Genomic DNA, 24,587 nt, shown 5'->3' with positions numbered 1-24,587 from the left:
TCAGCGAAACTAAAACTAATATCACACATACACACAAAAGATGCTTGAGAATGGGTAAAAGTGATACTTCGTTGAACTATTCAATCTACAACTTGATAATGCATAAGCATTTAATTACAAATGGTTTAATGTTATATCAAGGGTCTCAAAAATATTTTTCATAAGTAGCAAGCAATACTTTTATTACTATTACTTTGTTGGGCTTTAAAGTAAGAAGTGGCAAATACACAATATATATTAATTATGTATACTACAATACATACAAGTTGTGAAAAGTTTGCTCTACAGCATATTATTCGAATCTTAAAATGGAAATTATGTCTTATTCTTAGTAATCCCTTAATACAGTTACACCATTCATTCGCCTCGTTTTCAAAAACTTAAAACCGAACAAGAAAAAACATTAACTTCAACGGCAGCGAAACTATAACATAATACTCTTTACAAATAAATAAGTTTCCACACAAGAACTAAATTTTGATCGGTCTTTTTTGGACAATATATGATACAACGGTCTGATCTGAAAAATTTCCTCAAATATTTTAGCGTTTCCTTGGGCTATATTGAATGCCAAATTTCGTGAGTTTTCCATATAGCAACATGATTTCGATCGTTTAGTTTATATGGCAGCTATATATGCTATAGTTGTTTGATGTCGACGGTTCTGACAAATGAGCAGCTTTTTGGGGAAAAAAAGATGTGTGCAAAATTTTAGGTTGATATGTCAAAAACTGAGGGAATAGTTCGCGTATATACAAACGGACATGCAGACAGTCGGGCCGACAGGCAGGTAGATAAATCACCACAAGTTGTCAAGCTGACAATTTTTATAGGTTATCATATATTTTATAAGGTCTCCGACATTTTCTTTTCCATGTTACAAACATCATGGCAAACTTAACATACTTTGTTCAGGGTATAAATATGGAATTAGTCTCCTTCCACGTCTACTTATTTAATCCTACTTAATGGCCTCTAATATAAAATAGTTGCCTTTTTAGGTGTCTTGATTTATGAAATAGTAAAGACATACAGCATCTTTGTTCGGCGGTAGCACCTCCCGTATGAGAAGAATTGAAAAGCTTTGCTATTTGACTCCTATAAATTTAATAGATTGTGATCATTGATTTCTTAGGTAGGTATAGGGCCTTTTCTGGGATGATCTGCGGTATAAAGTCCTTTGATATAATCAACACCCAAGCTATTTTAGTACTTCTGGTTGGAGGTAGGTACGATTACTAGATAATATTACTGTGAATTCTAAGTTAAAATTTCAGCAGGATACACGTGATATTCTCCGAGAAGAGAAAAAAATATGTCACTATTCTACCAATTGAATAATATTTTTAAAATTGTAGCGATTACTTAACTCTAGATTAATATTTTAAATACTTCTAGATAATTGCAGTTAAATCTCATTCAAAGTGTTCAACTAAAAGTATTTAATTCAAAGTGTTCAAGTTAATGAGTACTTCAAAGCAATTGTTGTTGTTATTTCGTGGCAATATTGTCATACCTGCACCTAGCCTCTATCAAACAAATAAATATATCATACTCCAAGAGCTCATCATATTTTTGAAAATTTCGATAGCATATTAAATTTCACTGGAACTTAGTGCTTCTTACTTCGAAATATATTGAATTAAAAATTTTTGTATAAAGAAAAAAATAAATAAATCCGTTCTAATTTATATGCGATTTTTCAAATAAATCCTACAACGGACCACAACTGTTTCTTAGAAATACTTTCATCATCTTTATTGTTTGAGAACCTAAGAATAAGATAACACGCAACAATAATATTAAGACAGACAAAAGCAAACTAATGTCAGCAGCAATTCATAGAAGCTTATGTATTTTCATCTATTCGCTTTGTGTCGCAATGTTTATAGTCAATTAATATTGAAACCCGGGAATTAATTAGTATTACTTCTCATTGTCATATGTAAAAATAATAATTTATTTAGAGCCAACATTTCAATAATAATAATTACTCCTGCCTGCATGCGCTTAATTGTGCTGCACAACAATTTATATCAATATGCAATATGTAAGACAATTAATAATTGAAGTTGAATTTCGTATGGCATGGCGTATACGTAATTAAATTTTTATTCAGGGCCCACGCTAGTTTGATTGTTGTAAGGCATATGAGTATGCACAATGCATTATATATTTATTGCTAAGCATGTACATTCATAAATATACATACCGAAATGTGTGTTGCATATATTAATGTATGCATTAAGTAATTTCAATATACAAGTACATAGTTAATTCATTTAATTTGTATTGTACAAATACTATTTGTAACGATGGTGGATGAATGGTTACCACAAAAGTACGCCGTTCCCTGCTTCGTTGCTCACTTCTAATTAAATAAGTGCGCTAAGTGCAGTAATAAGCTTTCATAATTCATATTCACTTAACAACAAATAATTGATTTTCAAAAGAATAAACAGTAAATACAATTCAGAAAAACTAAAAGACGCACTTTGTAAGCACTTTAAAGTAAAATGTCAGTGTTCCTTAATATAAACTGCCAGTGGGTTGGGTTAGGTAACTTTAGTCTGGTAGGTACTTATAAGTCACGCATAGACCAGTTTTGTTCCTAAGCGATGTTAGCGCTGGGCGCAAATTTCAATAAGTTTTGCGGCCTCACTATACTTGTAGACACCTCTTCCAGTGTTTTTTACTAGGTCGAAACAAATGTACAAGGGATGCTCAGTTGTTTGACTGGTGCTTTGACATTTCCTGCAGTTATTTCGATCTCTTTTATTAAGAATGAGTATAAACTTTGTGTAGTTTTGATCTACCGTTTGGCATACGACTTTTTCAGTTTTGCAACCAGGTATATCATTCTATCTAATTTTAACCTCCCTTGCCATGCTCTTGTTAAGATCGTCGTAAAGACAATGCATAGCTTTACCAATGTCGTCATGGAATTAACAGGAACTTTTACAGACTAGAAAACTACTGATTATACAAATAACCGTTAGTGGGTCAAAATATGGTAGTATCGGTATAACATCAAATACTCTGATACGAAACTTCTTTTTAAATACAATTAGAACAGGTTTTCCATAAAGTTCTCTGCCCTTAGCTCTCATTTTAAAAATTGGCTTAAATATGTATGAAAATTCGGGTTAAATCTTGTATATATAGTACTATAAGTTTCACTTCGATATTGTTTGATTTTACGCATCACTTAATATAATATAAAATATACTCAGAACACGTTAAACTATTGTCAATATTGAACTTTTAAGCAGAAGCAGACAATCAGCAAACGGGAAACGCACAAGCAAACCGATTATAGCTTGAAATCAAAGCAAAAATCAATAACCCAAGGAATGTGTGCAAAATAAAAAGGTCATGAGGCAAGTACATTGGTGTAACCCGCTTTTTGCCCCGCCATTTACGGCAGACTATTATATAAACTGAAATGGGGGAAAGTGACACAATTTCAGCAGAAATCGTTTGCATTGTATTTGCAAGGCAACGCGATACAGAAGAAGCAATGAATGCGTTGGTAAGAGTGCAAATAATTTCCAGTAAATTGCGTGTTAAGTATGCGCCATGTGGGCCTCACATACTCGCAGTTATTTGCTTATTGCGGTTGGGTTTCATGTGTTGTTGCTGTTGGCACTTACGACGCTTGTAGCAGCTATTGTCTGGCAGAATATTAAATTGTAAGTTTAGTTGGCATTTTTTGAGTCGCAATCGCGTAAAGATTTTATGCTTGCGCTGGGAGAGAAGCAGACATTGCCCTTTGCTTTTATGTAAGTGTGTTGTTGTTTTGTGAATTGGTTTAAGATTTTTATCGGCTAGCCATTTACAACACTATTAAATTGGCAATAAGTTTTTAACTACAATTAAGTTGGTGACAGAAAAAATAATTATGGAGGAGAGGGGAGGGATTTCGAAAATATACAGTATGGGATGTTGATTCGCGAATAGGAAAATATATTTAAAAAATATATGTTAAATACTCACGAATAGAAATATGGATATGGGATATTAATATAACCAAGCATATGACTATGACTAGGAATGATATTATTAGTATACATATGAGTATGTGTAGGAATATGAGTATGAGTAGATATGAGTATGAGTATGCATATGAGTATGGGTGGGAATAGAGGTATGAGCATACACATGAGTATATGACTATGAGTATGAATCTGAATATGAATATGAGTATGCGTAGCAATATGAGTATTCGTCGCATTATTAGTCCAAGCATACAAGTATATATGAGTAAGAGTACGTCCATGAATATGATACTATCAGTGACTAAAAAAGAGACGGGTAGATCGAAGACATTTTCTGCCGCGCTCAAGCTATGCAACAATTTTATGCAAATTTCTTTCTTCAACAATTGATGATGATTCGAGAATGATAAATGAGTATCTATATAAATATAAGATGAGAGATATAAGATATAGATATAAACATAAATGTAAATACAGATATGAGTAATAAATGTGATATTTTATTAATAAACATGTGTAAATTACTAATGTATTTGTATGAGTTAGAATACTTGTATGAAAATGTATGAGTGTATTATATATACTAAATTAAATATGAATATGAATATAATAATCAATTTCCGTCTCTTTCCATTGTCATTTGATGCAAACCACGGCTGCATTCGGGATACTCTTGAAAATGCTGAAAAACGCCATCAACTCACCGCATATGGGCTCACCAAAATCCATAATCAATTCAATTTGTCACAATCGGATCCCGTATTTTCCAACGTAATACCAATTAATTGTAATACCAACGCCAACAACAACTGCAATTATAATTGACTGTCCACCTCAACGAATGTCAACAATGTTAAATGTCACACGTGCCACTCGACTGGCTGCAACTCAACTGACCTTTGACACAACCAAACCACTGCTAATCAACTGCCATAATATTTATACACTTGGACATTCGTAAATTTCGCCATGCCACCAACATAAATATATGCTCATATTTTGCAATTCTTTGACACGTTTATGCACGGCTTGATTGCTGTTGGTGTCTCCCTGCCGTAGATGCCTGCCATCCATATGAGCCGTTCAAATGTCCGGGTGATGGTAATTGCATTTCGATTCAATATTTATGTGATGGTGCGCCCGATTGCTCCGATGGCTACGACGAGGACATGCGACTTTGTACGGCAGGTAAGTGAAAACACCAACACACTCATATGCGCATTCGTGAAAATTAGAGTGAAGCTAGTTGGCAATGCTAGGAAATAAGAATTCACAAAATTTTATTGAACGTAATTGACAATCGCATTGGCTACATTGGTATTTGAATTTGAGATTCCATAGAAGGAATAGTTCTTATATATTTAGATACAGAATTTACGATTATCTATAGATAGACGCCACGGAATTTAAGCTTGCATTTTTTTACACTAAAAAATAATACCCTTAAAAAGAGCTCTCGAAAAAAATAAACTTCTGGCAAAAAATAAACTTTAAAAACCATTAATTATTCTACTATTTATTCTGCGGACCGAAGTCCATCTAATGACTTAAAATTATCTGATAAATAGTCGTATTGCTTTTGAAGTACTCTTTAAACTCGTATCCACCCCCTTAAATGAAGAAAAGTTCTGACGACCGCTGCTCATAACTTATATTCTCAATTCGATTCAGTGAATATGCATTTGGCTTGATTGCCGAAAGTCTCCCATAACAACCTATAACAAAAGCAACAACAGTGATGAGTGGATCGTATAAAACAATCTCTCTTGCAGCACCTACGCTGTATGGAGCACTGGCTGTCAAAATTGACGAATGTGGTCAGTCGGTGTCAGTTGCTCGAAATGCATTGGTCAGGAATAAATTGCTTTTTAAGCCTCTAAGGCTCGTAGACGAGAACGGTGAGAGTCGTGTGAAAGATGATATGTACTATATATACGAGTTTGCAATATAAATATATGTATGAGTAGGTATGTAAGTGGCTATCTTATATAGTGGTAGATATATATGGAAATAGTAGGTATATACGTGTGTGTTACACACATGCTGACAGCGAGCGCGATAAATAATGTGATAATATGACATTTGTAATGCAATATGTGTAATAAAGACTCGGTTTTTATTAATTTTTGCATTTTTGTGACAGTCACTCTTTTTCTACGCAACGAAACAGCATGAACCCCTTTTTCGCATCAATCAATGCTAATTAAATGTTGTAATATAGATACAATTAACGGTGTGACAGAAAAAAAAACAGCTGCGTAAATACATTTATTTTTAATTTTTCTTACTAAATAGTTCACAAAGTAATCAAAACAAGAAAAAACGTTAACTTCGTTTGCACCGAAACTATAATATCCTTCACAAATACCAAAAATTCCTCTTGATTCCGATCGTTGAAAACTGGAGGACTAGTGCGCATATATACAGTGCACCGAGGGACGGGATATGGACATGGCTAGATTGACTCAGCGCATCACTCTGATCATTTATATATTCATTTATACAACCTCCGACATGTCTTTCTGGGTATTTGATTACTGCATAAGAAGTTGTATGAGTAATAAGCGGGGTTGTAGTCCAAACTTCCCCGTTTTAAATGTCATGAAATGACACAAAAAATATTTCCACTGAGCACGGTTGAGCTTAAGTAGTTTTTGAAATACCATCAAAACAAATTCGACCCGGACTGCACTTGATATTCTTATGTAAATTGGTGTGTGTTTCTTTACGACACGAATAGTTTGTCCGGCGACTTTTACCATGAAAAAAAATCAAACAACGAGTTTGCTTGAAATTTTGTGTTTCCAATAAAATCGCGGCAACAGAATCGTTGAAAATGTTGCAGAAGTGTTTTGAGGAGTCTATTTTATTACGAATATAAATACCTGAGTGTCATTAAGTAATCAGTGAAGGTCGTGAAGACGTCGAGAATTTGCCTCATGCAGCAACTCGCATCCAACTCTGACAATGACATCTCTTAGGAATAGACTGAACACATTTTGGTTAATGTTTTGGGTATGAAGCGTGTCAAAGCTGGATTCGTATTAAAAGATTTGAAGCTATTGCAAAAGTAGCTTAAAATTCTAACATCATCAAACGCATCATTACCAGTTTATGAATATGACGTCGAAACTGTCCAACAATCAAGTGAAAATCTAATAAATTGGGCGCCAAAAATGGGCTGAAACCTAAAAAAAAAAACAAAACTCGCTGAAGGCCATCTCAATCAAGGCTTGCATTGACTCAGAAACCTAGTTAGGAGACGGCAATAAAGATTTGTATTAAAATATGTGAAAATTTGGTTTTGGTACTCTCTCCACCTTTCAAATATTGTTCAACCGTAGATGCTCATCCCTAATGTGACAACAATAAACAAGAATTTAAAACTCTTATTGTACTCCGGAAAATTTTCAGTACAATATATACTCTTTGATTTCTCAGAACATAGAAAATTACTACATCCTGAAATATAAATTATATTAGAAGATCATTCAACTTGATTAATTAAAAGTACTTTATTTTGTTATGCAAACAATGTTAGTCCAACTTAACATAAAGCAAAAAGTATTAAACATTTGAAACTTCACACACACAAGCGTTTACATATGCTTGCATTCACCTCAATTATTTTAAGGCCAATTGCTGCATGGAACCGAGTAATATTCATTGCGCTCTCATGAGGGAAATTTATTAGAATTTTCTAGTTATGACCTCTGATATTTATTAATTTATTTACGCTTTTTTTCAATTTGTATACAAAAACATGTGTGTGCACTCGGTTTTTAGTTTATTCGCTCGGTCCTTAAATGCAATACGAATTTTATTTGCACCTTCGGGGAAATCAGAAAAATGCCAACAGAACTGCAATATTTTCACGAAGTAAAAGCAGAAAAACGAAATAGAGAGATATGCTGTTGTTGTGCATAAACTTAATAAATAACTTACATATACAGCGGCGAGGACAGAGAAATGGAGTAAGAGCATAGTATACTACTTATTGAAATAGCTTGGGGCATGTTTTGTCTCTTAGTGGGCATGAAAGGAAGACAAATACATACATATATACAAATATATAAATATAGTGCTTGCGTGCATATTCCTATGGTCATATGGGTTTCATAAAGCACTTGTGCTTACACCACAGCATAAACATAATGAAATAGTGTTTAAAGTAAAACACCGAGTTTGGATCTAAGCATTAACATCTCAGCTAGATTGGTATAAAGACTTTTTTACTTTTGGTTCTCAGCAAAAATTGCACCATAATAACACCGAACTACATAAACTTATGGAGTCAAATAAATATTTTTGTTTTCCAGCGAGATTAAGGCAATACTGAACCACACGAAGTTGAATTCATACTAATAACATCAATATTTTAGTCTGGCCCTCGTCAGATCTTAGCACTTGAGTGATTGTTATATTTGCTATTCAGTACTTTTAGCAGCCTGTTGAAAAGTGGCTTAATGAAAACTAACAAATTAGGCGCCAATATTATTAAAGAAATAAAATTTAATAGATTTGGAGATTCAATATATCAGCTGATTGTGAGAAGCTCGTACCTTTAATCGATGGTAAAGGATACGGCTCTACGTATCAAGTTAAGAACTAATATGGTGGGTATTTCTCTTCAGTTTTCTTAAATAAACCATCAATGAAATATCCCCACAATTTAATAGCTAACAACGCTTCTTCCATGGTTCACCTAAAATTACAAGCAATAAAACTTGCAACCAATCCGCTGACAATTTCTCATCATATGAATCATCTCAATTTTTGAAGCACACATTTCCTTTAGTTTAATGAGCGTAACTGAAAACGTTAAGAATACTTTAGCACGAAACGATAAAATTTTTAAGGTACCTAGCTTCTCTTCGAATTTTTTGTTGAATCATAAAAAATCCTTTAAATTACTTTTATGGGTATTTTAATTTATTTTGCTGTCTACAGGACACACGCTCGCATACGCAACTCATCTTCTGTAATGCATTTCCTTTACCAATAAAATCAGTAAAAATGTTTAAGGATAACTTAGATGAATTAGGTTTGCTCAAACCTTTGCTTAAATTTTCCAGAGTCAGAGTTAGTCATAAGTTCTTGAACAGAATGGTATACGCTGAGAGCAGAGACCTAAAAGTTATACTCAATCCATTTGCATAGCATTCGAGTTTATTTGAGGCAAATAATAATTGATTGCCAAACCTGTAAACTCTTCAATCAATATGGCTTAGGTGACTACAACCATCTTGCGGGGAAATGTTATTCTTCACAAGCAATATATACTTGTATGTTTTAAAACTTCATTCTTTTGGCGTATTTATAATAATGTATAATGAAAACAAGAGGTAAACAATGCCGTTAAAATCTGCCTACATTCAAAAACCTCACTTTTGAACCTGAGATAACATATCCCTCGCCCGTTTGTGAGTGGAGAAACAGCCACCAACAGTAGCTTCTGCGACGCAGTGGTCCAAGTTTTCAGGGATGTAATTGAAGGAGAAAAAAGCGTGACCCTGTTTAGACCCCTTTAAAAGCCCAGCTTCTCTGAGCCTTGAAGCAACCTTCGCAGCAATGCACCTGCCGACAATATCCACGGGTTATATGTATGATCATAATGTATCGGAGTGTATATCTTTTAAAGTGCTTTTTATCTGTGTGTGCTTCCAAAATATCAGACAATGGATGCCTGTCTAGGAAAATTATTAGCTGATTTTCGATGTTAGAAAATGGACAGTTTAAGGGTTGAGCTATATAGAAATAAGTATTAGATGGTAGAGTTTTAGGGTAATGAGAGGTTCTTAGTGTTACACAGGGACTAGTGATCTGTAAAACATATATTATATGTAAATGGAATTATCCATAATTTCATTATTTACCCTTTTTTAGGACTACCCTATTGTACAAACATGTTGAAATACTGACCAGTTTCCACATTGAATTGAATAAATTTTATTTCTAGATTTTCACTCTCAGCTTTGACTTTGACCTTCTGAATTTTAAAGCTAGTTTTTGTTGGCTAGGTTTTGGTTGGTTAACGACTAACGGCTGAAACGTAACTCTGGACCTAAAATAAAACTACAATTTTGACTTTTATGCATGAGAATTGCTTTTGAAAATGGAATATAATAAAAGCGAAAAAGAAAAATTTTAAAATTAAATAAAATAAAATAATAACAGCCACAGACACATTTTATTGCATGCAATTTCATGTAGGCGCCAACATACAAACAAAAATAGATTAAAAAGTGTTAGTCCAAAAGGTAGCCGCGTTAAACTAAGCATATTTTACGGCGCAACGCAATTAAAATTTACGCAAATGCGTAAATTGTTTTTGACGCTGTTTTGTTAAGATTTCATACATTTTTCTAATTGAGAATATACATGTGTGGTTCTAATTGTTTTTTTTTTTTATGTGTTTTAAACCTCATAACAGCGCGGAGTTTTGCTTCTATTGGGCGCCTGGATGTGTACTTACATTTTTTAGGGCCTCTGTTGGTATGAGCAAAATTAAAAAGCAATTAAATGCTAAAAAATTTCCAAATGCTAATGGAAAGGAAAATATTTATTTAAATTTTATTGCTTTTAAATTATGTATGAATGAAAGTACAAATAACGACTGTAATTACTTTTTGTTTATATATTTTAACGTAAATGAGGACCCTACTTATTATACCCTAAACAGAGTATACTAAGTTTCCCGCGAAGCTGGTAACATCCAGGAGTAAGAAGACCCTACATAATATATATAATACTAGACGTTAACTTCGGTTTCACCGAAGCTACAACAAATGTCGCAACAAAAGTGTGTTTTCAACGATAATTTGAAGACTCGTGGTGGTAATGATATTGAAATTCATTTGACGACAAACAAGCACAAAGTTGCAGCAAATGCTTCTCTACAAACTTCAATCATATCAGATTTTTTTTCATCGGCGAGAAACCAGATTTGAATCTATCGACAATGGAAAGCGTGTGGGCGTAACACACAATTGATGAGCATCACAGTTTCACAGCAGTTAACGTGCCGCAAGTCTGATTTACAGAAAGCCCGATTCATTTGCTTGTCGAACGATGCTTCCAATCGCAAAGCAATCAAGAAGTTTCCTGTCGTCGTTCGTTATTTTCTTCCATTATTTGGAGTGAATGTTAAAATAGTTGAACTTTCACAAGAAAAAGGTGAAAATTCGGATATGCTTTTTTCAGTGATTAAAAGAGTCTGGCAAAATTTTGATTTGACTGATAAATTGCTGGCTTTTTGTGGTGACAATGTGCCAATTAATTTCAGTCGCGTTGATCGGAAAAGTGAAGGAAATTTGTTTGCAAAATAAAGAAATTAAAATCGAATATAGTTGGTGTAGGTTATGCAGCGCTTATCGTGCATAATGCTATTCTTGGAAATAGAGAGCATTATCGTTCCCATCTACACACATTTTTACATTCACATCATTCGCACAGAAGCATTAAAGTCAATCTGCGAGATTTCTGCAGACGTATACGATCAAATGGTTGGTTACTGCAAAACTCGGATCATTGTCTTGAGAGAAGCTTTGGGGAAAATTATTTGAATGTTCCAACTTTTAAAAATGTATTGCTACGGCCTTCACCATTTTTTGTAATCCATTATCGAAGCTCTGGTTCATTTTTGTACATGAACAGGTGAAAGAAAATATATTTTTATTAACTGAAATTTTTCCAAAATCGAGAAATTATTTAATTATTATTTCATTAATTTTAGGACATGATTTTCGAAGAAACAATATACAAAATTAAAGGCAATGATATTCCAGCAGTTGCAATTTACAAACACTAGCAACATTTAATGGACAATTCGCAAATATCCAACCAACACAATAACTTTCCGTTATAAGTAAAAGCGGAAATGGAGAATCTGTAGAAAGAAAACAATGACTTGAAGCAATTTGAAGTAGAGGCGAAACAATTTTGGCGTAAATATTTCATTTTACATCTCAATTTTCGTTTTCTCATTCTTAATTGTCTTCAATATGTCAATCAGGTGATTGCTACGAATATCTTGAGGCATGAAATTGGCAGTTTGCTCATGTAAAACTATTTGGTTGGGTGCTACTCACTGCTAAACTCGACTGTGCAAAATTTGAGAAAACGTTTATTTTCCTCACAGAAAATAATATTTTGAAAGCATCAGACACTACTTCACATAAGCTGTTCAAACAATTCACATATATGTCTCAGTATATAGGTGACAAAAGATTTGATGAATGAAGATAAGAGCTGACATCCGTTGGCAAACGTTGGGTTCAGTGTTTTACTTTTCTGTTGAACATACCATTCGTTGAGCTTTAAGACATCGTTGAATATGCTCTGATACTACCAGGATCATCGCATTAACAGAAATTGGACATACGAAAAAACTCGCCTAGAAATGAGCCACGTGAAATCGTGAAGAATATTTTAAAATTTTCTTGTTTGGAATTTTTCACTCACTTAAAATCGAACACCGAGCTTTTTCGAAAAATCAGTGAACAAGAGAAATACGTTTGACCGAAGACGTCATCAACAATTCCAAAAACAGCGTCCATTTCATCAACTGATATACAAACGATCGAACCAGACAGTGATTGAATCTTTTAATAATTTTTAATATAACGTTGCTTTCTTTTGTATCATTTCCATTCATTTTGAATAAAATTGTGTTACTCTCTTACCTATTAAGTGTCGAGATTTTCAGTGAATTATAATATGGAAAAAATTGATAACTAAAAACAACCGTATCGGATTTTGCCCGAAAAAATATGGTCACCTAATATTATACCCTTTAAATTTACAAAAGATTACAAGAACTTTGATCGGTCAGTTTACCGGGATTAATAATAGAAGAATAAACAATTTTTATTAGCACTTAAAGTAATTTATTTACGAATTTGTCTTTTTTGCGAAATCACATTTCCTCTCCTATATGTAGAGATATATGCATACATTTTTATACAGACTTCTCTTTAACCATGTGTTCTCTGGCTTTGTTTCCTTGCAGCTAAACGCCCACCTGTTGAAGAGACCGCTTCTTTCCTACAAAGTCTAATCGCCTCGCATGGTCCCAATTACTTGGAGAAGCTGTTCGGCAGTAAGGCTCGCGACGCACTCGCTCCGTTGGGGGGCGTGGAGAAGGTTGCCATAGCCCTGAGCGAATCACAGACGATTGAAGATTTTGGCGCCGCATTGCACTTGATGAGGTAAGTAATTGAATGATAGTAAGGCAGACGAAGGACGAATAAAATTAAGCGTGTCAGTGTCATATAATCGTATATATAGAGGTATATATAATATATACAATATGAACAAAAACGTGTTAAAGCAACTAAAATTCTGCGAATTTCAATTAAATACGAAATAAATACTATATATATATATATATAAATATGAACCAAAACGTGTCGTGGCAACCGATGAATTCTGAAAATTTTAATTAAAGCAAATACATTTGGAGAGAATATTTAATTATGCCGTGCTTTATTAATCACTTTAATGTCCACCAACAACCAAACGTATGAAAGCTTAGCGAGTATTTATATATACGACTAGCTTTATCGACGCTTTTTTGACTTTTATTTGCTGCATTATAAATTTACTTTGATCCAACATCGCTTTTAACAAAATTTTTAATAATTTTATGATTAAGACTTGGTCTCAGTAATACTTATGAACAAAGTACATTGCAAACAAATAATTCTTGACAATTTCCAAAGAACTCAACGTACGTTACAAGGTAAATTACATGATTATTTTTTTCAGATTAGATACCGAGATATAAAGTATTTTGAGAGTATGATATCACTTATTAAAGTTATTAATAAAATACATTTCATTAAGAGGCTTTTATTAGCTTCATCTGTATGTATATTCGTTACTTTTTTCAATGGTATTATAGCTCTAGTGGTATATGTTTGAGTGACACTGTAACAAAGCTATAAATAGAAAACAAACAGTTTCTAAAAGTATGCAACTTTTAATTGAATGCATAAATTAGCATTGGTACGCCCACAAAATGCCGTTATCAAATTAGGACGCAATTTGGCACAGGGGATCGTAGTAGTGAAAGGTACCTTTAACAAAACAGCGTGTAGCCCCGTCTTTCCAGCATTTTTTCAAACACTGTGAAAGTAGGTGAAGTCAAGTGGGAAAATCGGGCTAAGAGCACGCCTATATCACTTCAATTCCACTTTCACTTTATAATATAATATACAAGTCAAGCGCCAATCAAAATCAGACTGGACAAAATGTGACTATGGCTGACTTTTTATCGAAAATAATAGTCAATCTGTGGGGTTTATAAAATGAACCATACTAGTGGTTGCAAAATTTTTGGGATCGAATAGCAATGGAATATCTATCTTCGGACAAGTGCTAATAAGTAAGTCAGGCCGATGTGTGAAATAAATGACCGCGAAATCGGCAGCCAAAATAATGCTCAAACTATCTCACTGTTGTTTTTAATACAAAATTGACTATACATGCACAGGATTGAGCTCCAACTGATGGTAAGTATTCGTCAACATTTATAGTAAACAAGATGACTATTACAGACGGCTACCACTACTAGTTATCTTTCTATTGTAAAAGTTACCTTTAAATGAGCATCATAAGATTATTCGTTCTAACGTAATTTCCTTTCAAATTTCCGGCTAAGTCATAGAGCAGCAATCATACACTTTTTCAAGCCATTTCTTACTTAATTATATTTTTACCGTACTGATGACAGATGAAAGTGGGATCCATACTCCTAGGTCTTATCCAGAAAATTTGCATTCGAGATTAAGGTCGTAAATAAAATATCGGTACTTCGGACCGAGATCTGTACGAAGTAAAAAATAGTTAATAGATTCAAGTAATGCCGACCGTACATTCTGAGAGCCTTAAATAATTTTATAGGAATCATCATGATTACCAAAGTAAAAATAAAAGTGACAGTAAAGTTATCAAGAACCGTTGTGGACGCAAAATCTTAAATGTTTTATGGTGTACTTGTACTTAAAACTTTAAAGTACAAACGTACCCGGAGAAGACGCGCATCACGCGTTTTTTTTAAAGCCATCCTTGAGGAAATATATTCACATACCCTTCGTAAATTTTTATTCAAAGCCGTTTGTGGTAAAAAAAAGGTTTATTTCAGGGAAGAGAACTTTGCTATCAACATACATATTTTACAGGGCACTAGTGCCCAGTGTGAGTGAACTCAACTCTAGCGTAAGGTCCCGTATTTTTCCCAAGGCGCTCATAAGCTTTTGATTACCATACGCAATGGCTCCCAATCGAAATGTTAATCATCGACAGTAACAACTATTTTTACGAGTGATCTGGTGGTGAACTCGGTAGTCCCAAAAAGTATATTAACTTCGGCAGCACCAAGGCTATAATACCCTTCACAGGTTCAGGTTTTCCTTACAAGAACTTGATTTTGATCGTTCAGTATTGGATGTATAGCAGCTATATAGACTAGTGGTCCAATCTGACTCAGCTCGTTACGCTGCTCATTTATACCTCTCTTTCGTACGTAAGGATTTCTGACCACTAAAACAGAATTCTAATTTGAAATGATATTTCAATGAATAGTTCTACTCTGAGGTATGATTTAATAGATGTGTAGCGTAATTAAAAAGTTTCAGAACAGATTTTTACTAGTAAAAAATTCGACATATTTGATCAGTGTATAGTAAACACAGCCCGAAAAAATTCGAGTCATAAATTGATTGGAACAGGAAATCAACATATTTTTTTTTATTCAGCGAGCCAAATAGAGCTGTTAAACCTTACAAAACATCATATTTGATATCGCTTTTTAGACTTAAAAACTAAGAGATCTTTTACTACCTGATTCCGCAAAATAAAACTGGAAATCCAATCAAGCTAAAAAGAATTAAAAGACCTGCAATCAACAGATCCACAATATTTTTATTTGTTGTTAGTGACTTAGTGAAGCTTAGTCTAAAATCTGCTCTTCTCTCTTTAGTTGAGATATTGAGAAGAACGACCTGATGCCGCAGATGTTTTAACCCATTATCTTATGAGTGAAACGAGAACATTTTTATGTTTTAACAAATCTATATTTCAAATATTTAAACTTTGACTTCGATATTGGTATTTTTGTTTCGACCATCGGCCAATTGGGCATTACTATAAATGTATATGTGTGTCTGCGATCAAATTTATGTTCACCATCTCAACCTCTCTTTGTTCGTCTTCCGACTCATTATTTAAGCTTGTCTAGCACTTTGGCGAACTCAGTTCGTTATAACAAATATTGATTTCTTCAAGATAATGAATAACGTGGCTATTTTTGTTCAAAACCGATAATATTTCCCATTGCCATGGATAAAATAGTTATACCATATTGACTGCGTATAGCTTATTGATACTTCTTGTTAAATTTTGCAACCATAACAAAAAAGCAAACAAGAAACAGTACAAAAATTTCTCTCATCAAGTATTCTTTCAAAAGGTCAGCATATTTTTTAGATAAATATATTTATGACCGCATCCAATGCACATAAAATAGCATACGTTCACTAAAATTATTCGATATGGTAAGAAAATTGTGATATAATAAAATAAATTGCGATATTATTTGAAAAAGGTAATTTGACTCCAGTTTATTAAAATTTATTGACCAGAGAAGCAGCCCGCAGGCGTGACGGCGCGACGGCGCGACTGCAATTTTGTTTTTATTTTGTGTGGTACGTAGATAGAAGCTCCTGCATTAGAAGCAAGGAGAAATGTCAAATTATTATCTTTTGACTATTTAATAAGGTAAGGTAAATTGAAGGTAACGGTAAGGTAACGAAAAATATCTTGCGGTTATTTGCTGTTTCTTGTTAAATATGGCCATAAATTAAAATGCATAAATTCGGATACTCACACATACAAACACGATTTTATGTATGACGTCGGTATAACTGTGCTTCGGCGGTGTAATACTGTTACACTTCAAAATTATAATGAATTTTTGAAATAATAATAATAAACTACGTATTTTGATTTCATGAGAATTTTAGTGTGGCCATTGCGATATATTCGGTAAAAATGTAAACAATGAAATTTCGAATGATGTACTCTACTTTAAAGTCAAAAATTAGACGGTTAAAATATGAAAATCTCTCGACTTTTGGTCATACTCTCGTGAAACGTTATTTTCAAACTGTGTCTCATTGAGTCTGTAGTAACTTTCCACCCTCCGCATTGTCGACAAAACAGCCTAATTGCTCTATTGAAACTCTACTGAACTCAGTCATTGACTTAATTTGTCTAAAACGTGACAAAGATAAGTTCTGAACTCTTAATGAAACGAGAGAATCAACTGTTTACTGGAAAATATATCTAAAGAATAAGTCCAAGTGTTATACAGAAAATTTTAAACTAATTTTTTAATTTTCTCTTCACTTGAAACAGTCACCCGGGATTACACTTAAAACCCGTCATCCTTATCATTTATATAATATTAATAATCATACATTTAACTAGATTAGTTGTATTTATATGAATTTCGTACTTAAAATAATATAGAAACTATTTTTTAATGTGTTAACGAATTAACTTTCAAATCCCCATCATAAGTATTATCCTCTCCATGGAATGCATTGTTTATGATGCACCCCTAGTGCTTCCACTTTCTGCCGTGCATGCTCTGCCCACACTTAATTTTAAGTTTAGCTTTCGCTTTGTCAATTTCATAACTATTTTGCAATTCGATATACTCGTTTAAATTTAATGTTAAGTTCTAGCATTATTTGTGAAACTCACAGCTAAAAAAATAATCTAATTTATTATCAAAAAATTTATAAAAACATTTTTCAATTATTTTTTAATAAGTACTTGACTATTTTATATTTTTTTGTTTGATAAATTAATTTGATTTATACCTAAAAGAATTAAAAATTTATTTAATATGATTTACATCTCAACCGTAGCCCGTAGGGGCGACACTCTTACCTAACTTACCGACATCTAAACCGAGGATTAAAAGATATAGTTAAATTACAAAAGCATAATAAATGTGCGCTTAATATTTCTTTTTGGCAATTGAACAAATATATTAAAGCGAAATATCGCTTGCCATTTATTACATAGCTATTGCGTACTTAATTGTAATGTGTAATAAAATTTTAATTAACCACGACATACAAGCACTCGCTAAATATAATAAATAGATGAGATATGAGTGATTTTCGCGACCGATGGCATTTGCTTTATAAATACTTACAGTGAGGGACAAAAGTGTTCACGAATATACAGGGTAGGTAGTTTGAGTTCGCTTGTGATTTCATCAATTTGAGATCAGTTTGGCAATATTTTTCTATTTTAAATTCTTGAGCGGTGCATTAATTACCAGCTGGTAACGCTTTTTTAAAAGTAACGGGACTTTTACTATTTCTTTGAGAAATAGAGTTTCAAGTTTAATTTTAATACGATAGAGGTAAATAAATATAGTCTTTTTCATTATTTATAACCCAAAAAATATGCAATGAAGCAGTTCAATAACTTTTTAATTGCTTTATGATGGGAAAAGCTATAAATTCTGCTTTAGAGAAAAACGTGCTGCAAAATATACAAAATTTTGTTTCTTACTCAGAAATCGCTAAAAATAATAAAATTTCTCTTTGCACTATTAATAAAATAAAAAATAACAAAATGATTTAACAGCACCACGAAGAAAGAGGAAGCCGTCCGTAGAAGTTGTCCCCAACTGTTGCACGTGTTGCTTCATTGTTGCAGGAGCAACAAAAACCGCTGTGGAAACTAATAAAGCCATTAAAGAGGTCCAAGGAGTCAATGTCAGTGACAAGACAGTACGCAGATGCTTGAAAAATAAAGAGCTCAAGGCTAGAGCGATCGCAAAAACCGTTCTTAAGTGATAAGCACTGTAAGGTTCGATTAGAGTTCACCAAAGAATATAAACACTTCACCGTCGATGATTGATAGAAAATTACTTGATCCGATGAAAGTAAAGTTAGAGAATATCATAAATAGTAGTCAAAAAGAAAGGAAGCCGTAAAAAGCCATATAGTAATCACGCAAAGTATTAACGTGTTATTAACCACACCGAACGGTTCACACTTACATCTTTTTAAAATTAAGTATTTTTATTTAACTAATTTTAAGTTTTTGAATTAAGTTATTGTGTCTAATAAAATGTATAAGCTTTAAGAGAAATACTGGTCATTTACTGTTGTCCCTTACTGTATATATTCGTTAATATATATTATATGTAAGTATTTACATTACACAACAAATGCGCTTTTAATTGCATACTACATACATAAACATATGTATATATATAATATTATCGCATGCATTTTCATTATCCCTAAATGTAATCTAGTAATGAGAATTAAGTAATACCTAATTAAGATATATCTGAAAATAATGATTCAATTTGATTTACGCATGACGAGTTTATTCCTTGAACATTCTTCTCATTGACGCAAAATTCAGCGTTGAAAATTTAATGAGACGTAAAAATGCGGATAAGCAAGGAGTATGGAATCATTGCGGCAATTACTCTTATTAAGATATTCGTATGGCTCTAGTGTTCTGCCTTTAAGGCGACAATGAAATTACCAATGAAATTAATGAATTCATAATTGATGAGTCAAGTTCTACGGACAAGTCACATTCAAAAGATAGAAAACTAAATAAATTAGAAATTGTAGGTTGTTAAAAGCAAAAGTTTAACAAACATCAAAAATTGTGTCTAATCGTGATTTGTGGTGAAAATAAATAACAAATAGTCATTGCTGATAGCGTTACAGGAGACTCAGACACTCAGAGACGCTTTCATTTTCACCCAATTTTCTCTCAGCCAATCAATTTCACCAAAATATGACCTAATATTACGTAAAGTCGAACCATAATAAACCATAAGCTACTCGCAAAGCTTGCCAGATCATCAGATCGCATAAAATACAAACGGAGATTTAACTCAGCAAAAGCTTTACTATTTACAGCTTTTAATCATTTCTAAACTTGGTTTCTTTCGGTAACTGTAAATTTTTATATTATTTTATATATAGTTATACGGATGCTTTCTTGTATTGAATTCAACTCGCTAACTTTGTTGCTACTCTCGCAAACAAATTTTTTGATTCAGCAGCAGCATTCAAGTTACCGGGAAGAAAAATAGCGAATCGAAGTCGGCTATTACACCTATTTGGGGTTTTCTCTTCTACTTTGTAGCTCATTATTAAGGTTTTATGAAGATGTTTCAAGCTAGTTGTGTGCTACCAATGACTTGATTATATTAGACCCATACCAGCAAATTTTGATGACGAATTCACCACTTGTCCTCTCTTCCCAGCCTTATGGTAAGATCAGTATTCACGAAAAGAAATAAATGTGAGTGAAATAAAATGACAAACTTACGTCCCATTGAGTCGATTGGCTAAATCAGTCTAAAAGTAAAAATAAGTGCAAAAGTTATGATGACAGAGCGCATAAAAATACGCAATGAAATTAAGCAATGGGAAATTTTTGGGAAAATATGCGAGACAAGTTTGATGAGCTGCAAATTGTGGCCATAGAAACATAAAAGCCCTCAAGGCGCACAAACGTCTTTTTCTGGTGTGAGTGTGTGGCTATGTAGTGGTAAAAATGTATTCGAAGAAGTACATACTCGTACATTCAGAAGCATATTCTCAGTTATACATATATAATGAGTATGATTGATGATCGTATGTATGTCCGCCAGCTTTATACGAGACATAACTTTATCACAGTATAACCCGCGGTGAGTGCTAGTACTGACCTTAACAACAACGAATGCAAAGAAAAACAGGACACCAGAGAAACATCGGACAAGAAGTGTGGGAGCGCAAGAATTAATGCAAAATAAAATGAGGTTAGTGCGTTAGCAAACTAACAAAAGTGCATGCATGTGTGTAAGCCGATAAACCATAAATGAGTACGCAGTATCGGACAAGTTATAAATGGAGCAAATGTCCACACACACACACAAAATACAAGTAACTGCGTGTTTCAGCGCCTTCGCATATGCTTATCCTATTTTAGCATCTTAACTGTGTGATTGTAGTTCTTGTTCTTGCTTGTATGTCGATCTCTGCGAAAGCTTCAGGCGAACTAGCAAATACGCCTGCTGGGATTAATTAAGAGCAAAACAACATTGCAAATCCAGGAGAACCCAAATGTTATGCAAGAAGGTTAAAATTAGACATATGTGAAGCTTCGAATAAATAAACGCACACATATGCGCCACATACAGCACCTTAATGTAAATATGTTTATAATATATAAAATATGTATATAAAATAACAAAAAACAAATATGTTTTTAAAACAAAATATATTTTTGCCAATTTTCACTATATATTATATTTCAAAATAAGGTCTTATCGATATCACCACAAAACCTTTCGCAAAAATCATTAGCTTTCGCAATATTTTGCTATTTTGGTCCTTTATACCCGGTAGATAGTAAAATCTCACCTAAATCTATTAAAACCGAAAACCAAAATTCAGTGCAACCCAATAAGAAACAGTTTATGAATAGAACTTACTAAAATGTTCGATGTCTTCGCTTTTGTAAATGTATCAACGTTGCGACCGATGATGATTCTTGATAGGTAGAATCCACTTGTTAAATTAGTTTAAAAGTTCCCGATAATGTATTATACGTTATACCACATCCGTAATTCCCCCCCAGCATGCGTCGGTTTCGCATCAAGTTGACTGTAGTCGATAATGCGCATCCTCAGAGATGCCGTTTAGTGCGCATCAAAACGCTATTGCTGATGTGAAGCTGAAGAAGATCTTAATGAGTCACTGCGCCATCGCATGCAACAATTGCAGCTGTGACCATCCACTTTGCTGGCTTTCAAAATCTAACGCGTGTAAGATTTCAAGCCAAACGGCCATCATGCGTGTCGCACACTCCGTGAATGTCCCCAAAGCGAGATGACTACCGATCCCGATTTTCACAATAAAATTTTGTTCTGCGATGAAACTCGCTTTTGCTTGAATGCTGGAATTGTCTTATTTGGAGTGATGGTAATCCACAAACCCTTGTTGAAAGGTCGTTATGTCTTTAAAAGGTGACTGTTTGGTGTGAACTATGGGCAAAAGATATTATTGCTCAATATGTCTTTCAAAATAAAGCCGGAAACAATTAATTTATGGAAGGAAACTTTTGGTTAGCGCATTGAACTATTTTTTGTAAGGTTATGTGAAGTCGCTTGTCTACGCAGATAAGCAAGGTAAGGAAACGTATTTTTGATTTCCCAACCTTGGTTGTATTAAATCTCGCCAGTACTCATGAGAGCTATCCTGAGCATCCAAATATTTGTGTTCGTCACAGAAAACCAAATTTGGGAATTTAATAGCATTAAATTTATATTTTTCCGCAAATGCCAGACGGACGATGTCGAGGAAAGTAACTCCTGAAAAGACTCTCTGCTACTATTAATGACTTTATTATCAACCAAAAGTGGACTGAGACGATTCCTAGTGATAATAACTATTAAATGATGCTTAGTCTTCTTGCAGGGTATTTCTCTTTCTACAGTAAGCCGCTTTATATCATTGCTATATCGTTCCCCAATGTTGGTTGCTCTGCCATACCTTTTCGTTTTCATATAAGAAACGAGGTTTTTGAGGAAGTTAGTGATAGTATTCCTATGATGACCAACTCTAACAGCAATATCCGTAATTTTTATTCGAATTTCATAGAGAGACTTTTTTAAGTCATAATCATATGCTGATAAATGCGTTCCACGTACCATCCTATTAAAGTTAAGACTTTGCAATTTTCTTTACACCCATTTCTTGTAAAAATATCTAGTTAGTACGATAATGAAAGGGCTACTATATCCATTTGAATAATTTGTTTTAGCCAGAAAATCGCTGAAGCCGTTCAGCTTCATCCTTTTTCTTGTGATTCATTGCGTAAAGAACCATAATTTTTTCCCAGAAACTTTCTTGTTGTCATGGTTCAAACTTAACTTTCTGTTAAAGTGGACATGATAAAAAACTTCATACAGGCACCTAGCCAAGTCCAAATCAAAAGTGTTTAGTTTATGTAGAATTCCAAGATCGATATTATATTCAGTGCTTTTATTGTCACCAAGATAGGAAAGTTATCTATATAACATACAATGCGAGTATTTCATCATCAATCCTAGCCAACGACCTCATCCTTACTTGAAAAAGCATACGCGATATCTTGCCTAAATATCTCATGCGTATATTCTTTCATTTAATTCTTAATTATTTCCTCAAAACTCCCATGACGCCCGGTTTGTGTTTCTTTCACGTGAAAGATTTGCAAACTTTGTGAATACTTTTTGAAATATTTTGACTCTGTTGCTTGTTGTTCTCTCAACAACTTTCTTTACGAATTTTTAAACGAATTTGTTATCAGAAGTTTTCACGAATTTTTTTCGCTTTACACTTTCTTTGTAAATTTTTCATATTTCCCAAACTTTTTTTTTCTTCCTGCTTCCAGTTCTCCACTTCTTGACTAATTCATTGTTTTTACGTTTCATTGTATTTCTCTTAATCTTTCTTAAATCAAAGCAATTTATATTCTCCGTGCTTTTATTTTTCTCCATTTTTAAATAATGCGAAGCACTCTTTCGTATTGTCAAATGTTATAACTGTTGAGTGGATACACAAAAAACAAAGTTTAAGAATGTTTTGTAACAAATCTGTTTTCTAGTAAAAAAACTTTTCGGTGCTGTTAGGCGACACCGGATGGCTAGTTTAACCAATTATGAAAGTACGATTGTGTGACTACCAGCCAGAAATCACAATAAAACGTTGGTTTGCTGACTTCAAACGTGGTCGTGTAGACTCCAATGATGCGATACACAGTGGGCGTGCAAATGAGGCTCTAACACCAGAAAACAATAAAAATACACAATTTTTTATATTGCATGAGCAATTGTCCATTAGAAAGCCCTGTTTAAAGTGGGTGCCGTGTTTGCCGACTGTTGCACAAAAACAGCAACGTATTGATGATTCTGAGCAGTGTTTGACCATGTTTAATCATAAAAAACCAGAATTTTTGCGTCGATGTGTGACAATGGATGAAAGTTAGATCCATTACTTCACTCCGGATTCAAAACGATCATCATCTGAGTGGACAGCAGCTGGTGACCTCGCCCAAGGCGCATGAAAGCACAACAATCAGCTGGAAAGGTTATAGCCTTGGTATTTGAGAAGAGAAAAACCATCAATAGTGACTATCATATTGCACTTTGAATTACTGCCGTATCCACCTTATTCTCCAGATTCGACTCCCAGCTACTATTGGTTGTTCGCAGACAGAATGACTGTGTTGCTCTTAATGGAGATTATATTGACGAATAAAGCCAATCTTGAACAAAAAAAAAAGCAAACGTGTTTTCTTTGCGCGAAGTTTCAGCCCAAGTGTTATGCAGCTATACAAAAGTTAGGGTTCCTTCGCAAGATAGTGCATTCTTGGAGCTTTAATCCACGATCTTTTAGTTGTTGTAGAACAGAGTTCTAACTAAAACCTATAATCTCTTTTTTACTCTCTAAAGATTTAAAAAGTAATTTTAGAAGAGCATATTGCTTATCCTTTGAAATT

General features: G+C 33.6%; 1 protein-coding gene across 1 annotated transcript in view; it reads left to right on the top strand.

The window, feature by feature from the left end:
* Nucleotides 1-24,587, top strand: part of LOC106620112 (IDLSRF-like peptide) — a 107,890-nt gene that overhangs the window by 77,862 nt on the left and 5,441 nt on the right. Inside the window, exons 3-4 of the mRNA XM_014238508.3 lie at nt 5,058-5,186; nt 13,009-13,207. Of these exons, the coding sequence (XP_014093983.1) occupies nt 5,058-5,186; nt 13,009-13,207 (328 nt within the window). The remainder of the gene's footprint in view (nt 1-5,057; nt 5,187-13,008; nt 13,208-24,587) is intronic.

Source organism: Bactrocera oleae, chromosome 2 (assembly GCF_042242935.1).
Source record: "Bactrocera oleae isolate idBacOlea1 chromosome 2, idBacOlea1, whole genome shotgun sequence".
Taxonomy (NCBI): domain Eukaryota; kingdom Metazoa; phylum Arthropoda; class Insecta; order Diptera; family Tephritidae; genus Bactrocera; species Bactrocera oleae.
This window is presented reverse-complemented; position numbering and strand designations above follow the sequence as displayed.